This window comes from Monodelphis domestica, chromosome 6 (assembly GCF_027887165.1).
Source record: "Monodelphis domestica isolate mMonDom1 chromosome 6, mMonDom1.pri, whole genome shotgun sequence".
Classification (NCBI taxonomy): Eukaryota; Metazoa; Chordata; class Mammalia; order Didelphimorphia; family Didelphidae; genus Monodelphis; species Monodelphis domestica.
In genome coordinates, this window is record NC_077232.1 from 19,249,932 (window position 1) to 19,252,011 (window position 2,080).

Sequence of the window (2,080 nt, forward strand, 5' to 3'; positions counted from 1 at the left end):
TTCAAATCTCACCCCAAACACTTCCTAGCTATGTGACCCTGGCAAGTCACTTAACCTCCATTGCATAGCCCTAACCACTATTCTTTCTAAGAACCAATAATAATTCTGAGACAGAAGGTAAGGTATTTTTTAATTCAAAAATTATGGGTTAAGGGTCCTTGACTTGAAGAGCATCTAGTCCAATCACCATTTTACAGAGTAGTAAACAGGCATAGAGAGAAAATTATTCACCCAAGGTTACATTGGTAACAAATTGAAATGCTAGTCATTAGACACTAAATGCAGTAGATTTCCTGCCACCCCCACCTTGTACCAAGCAGTCTCTCATTCTATTTCCATCACTATCACCATTAAAACCACATATTATACTTTAATTTTGAAAAGGACTTTATATTCATTATCTCAATTGATATTTACCACAATTCAATGAGTATGTAGTGTTTTATTATCCTACTTTTCCAGATTAAGAAACTGAAGCTCAGAGATGCTGAGCAATTGTTCTTGGACCCCAAAAGAAATCTCATATGCAGGATTTGAGCCCCAGACTTGCTTCCAAATGTAGCACTTTCAGTTATACCACAATCTTTCCCCCAATCTCAAGCTCTGATTAGAGCAGACCTACAGCCACAATATACAGGATAGCTCTATATATATTCACAGATTGTTTCTTTCTTCTGTCCTTTTATTTCTTGCCACACAGGGGACCTCAGTGCCTCAATGACTTGGGTGAACCAATCCTTATCAACAGAGTTTGTATTCCTTGCTTATCCTACCCACCCAGAGCAGCAGATCTTGGTTTTCTTGGGGATCAGTCTAGTCTACACCATGATCCTCACAGGAAACATCCTTATTGTGGCTGCCATCCGGATGGAAGCCCGCCTCCACACACCTATGTACTACCTCCTAGGCAGCCTCTCCATTGTGGAGATCTTCTACACTGCAACAGTAGTTCCCCACATCTTGGCAAACACCATGAAGGGGCATAAGACTATCACCTTGCTGGGTTGTGCTACCCAGATGGTATTCTTCATTGGGCTTGGTAGTGCTGACTGCTTCCTGTTGGCTGTTATGGCCTATGACCGTTATGTGGCAATCTGCTATCCCCTGCAGTACCCTTTGATCATGACCCAGAAGCTCTGTGCCAATATGGTGGTAGCCTGTGTGGCCATTGGGTTCATCCTCTCACTGCAGCAGGTTGCCTTAATCTTTCACTTACCTTTTTGCCATTCTAAAGGGATCGAGCACTTCTTCTGTGATGTGCCCCCTGTGATGCGTCTGACTTGCTCCCATAGCCACCTCCATCAGCTCTCAGCGCTGATCGCAGGCACACTGGCCATTGCCTTCCCCTTCCTCCTCATTGCTGTTTCCTATGCCCTTATTACAATGACAATATTGGGCATCCATTCAGCATCAGGCCGCCAGCGGGCCTTCTCTACCTGTTCTTCCCACCTCATGGTAGTCTTGCTACAGTATGGCTGCTGCATGTTCATGTACCTTCGGCCAAACTCGAGCTACTCACCCAAGAAGGACCAGTTGCTCTCACTGATATACACACTAGGGACTCCTCTCCTCAATCCCCTGATCTACACACTAAGGAATAGTGAGGTAAAGGGAGCCCTAAGACGAGTACTCACAAGAATTATTTTTTCCAAGAAAAGCTGTACCTAGAGTACTATGGTAAACCAATATATATTTATCTAGCACTGGGTTGAGATTGGGGGCAGTGGGATATGGGGTTAGCCAAAGAGTTTCCCCTATCTGGTGCTAAAGTGACTCAAGATTCAAGCATATACTGCTACCCATAAAACCCTATACCATCAAAAGGCAAAGAACTGAACTTGGAATCCAAATAACTGGTTGGAGTCCTGGCTTCCTGTTTAGGGGGAAGTCAGCTTTTCTCCCCAATCCTGTCCCTTCATCAGAAATGTGGGGAAATGGATACCTTCCCTACCAACTGTAAATTTTAAAATTACTCTACCCTACTCAGACTGTACTTTAGAAGATTTGATTTAGCTATTTCCTGGTTTGTAATAATGGAGATACTTGTTCTAATAGAATCAGGTCTTGGGAAGTCTACATT

General features: G+C 43.5%; 1 protein-coding gene across 1 annotated transcript; it reads left to right on the forward strand.

Moving 5' to 3' along the window:
* Nucleotides 1–717: 717 nt before the first annotated feature.
* LOC100026015 (olfactory receptor 10W1-like) lies at nt 718–1,668 on the forward strand. Its single transcript, XM_001376735.4, has one exon. The coding sequence runs from the start codon at nt 718–720 to the stop codon at nt 1,666–1,668; it is 951 nt and encodes a 316-aa protein (XP_001376772.3).
* The last annotated feature ends 412 nt before the right edge of the window (nt 1,669–2,080 follow it).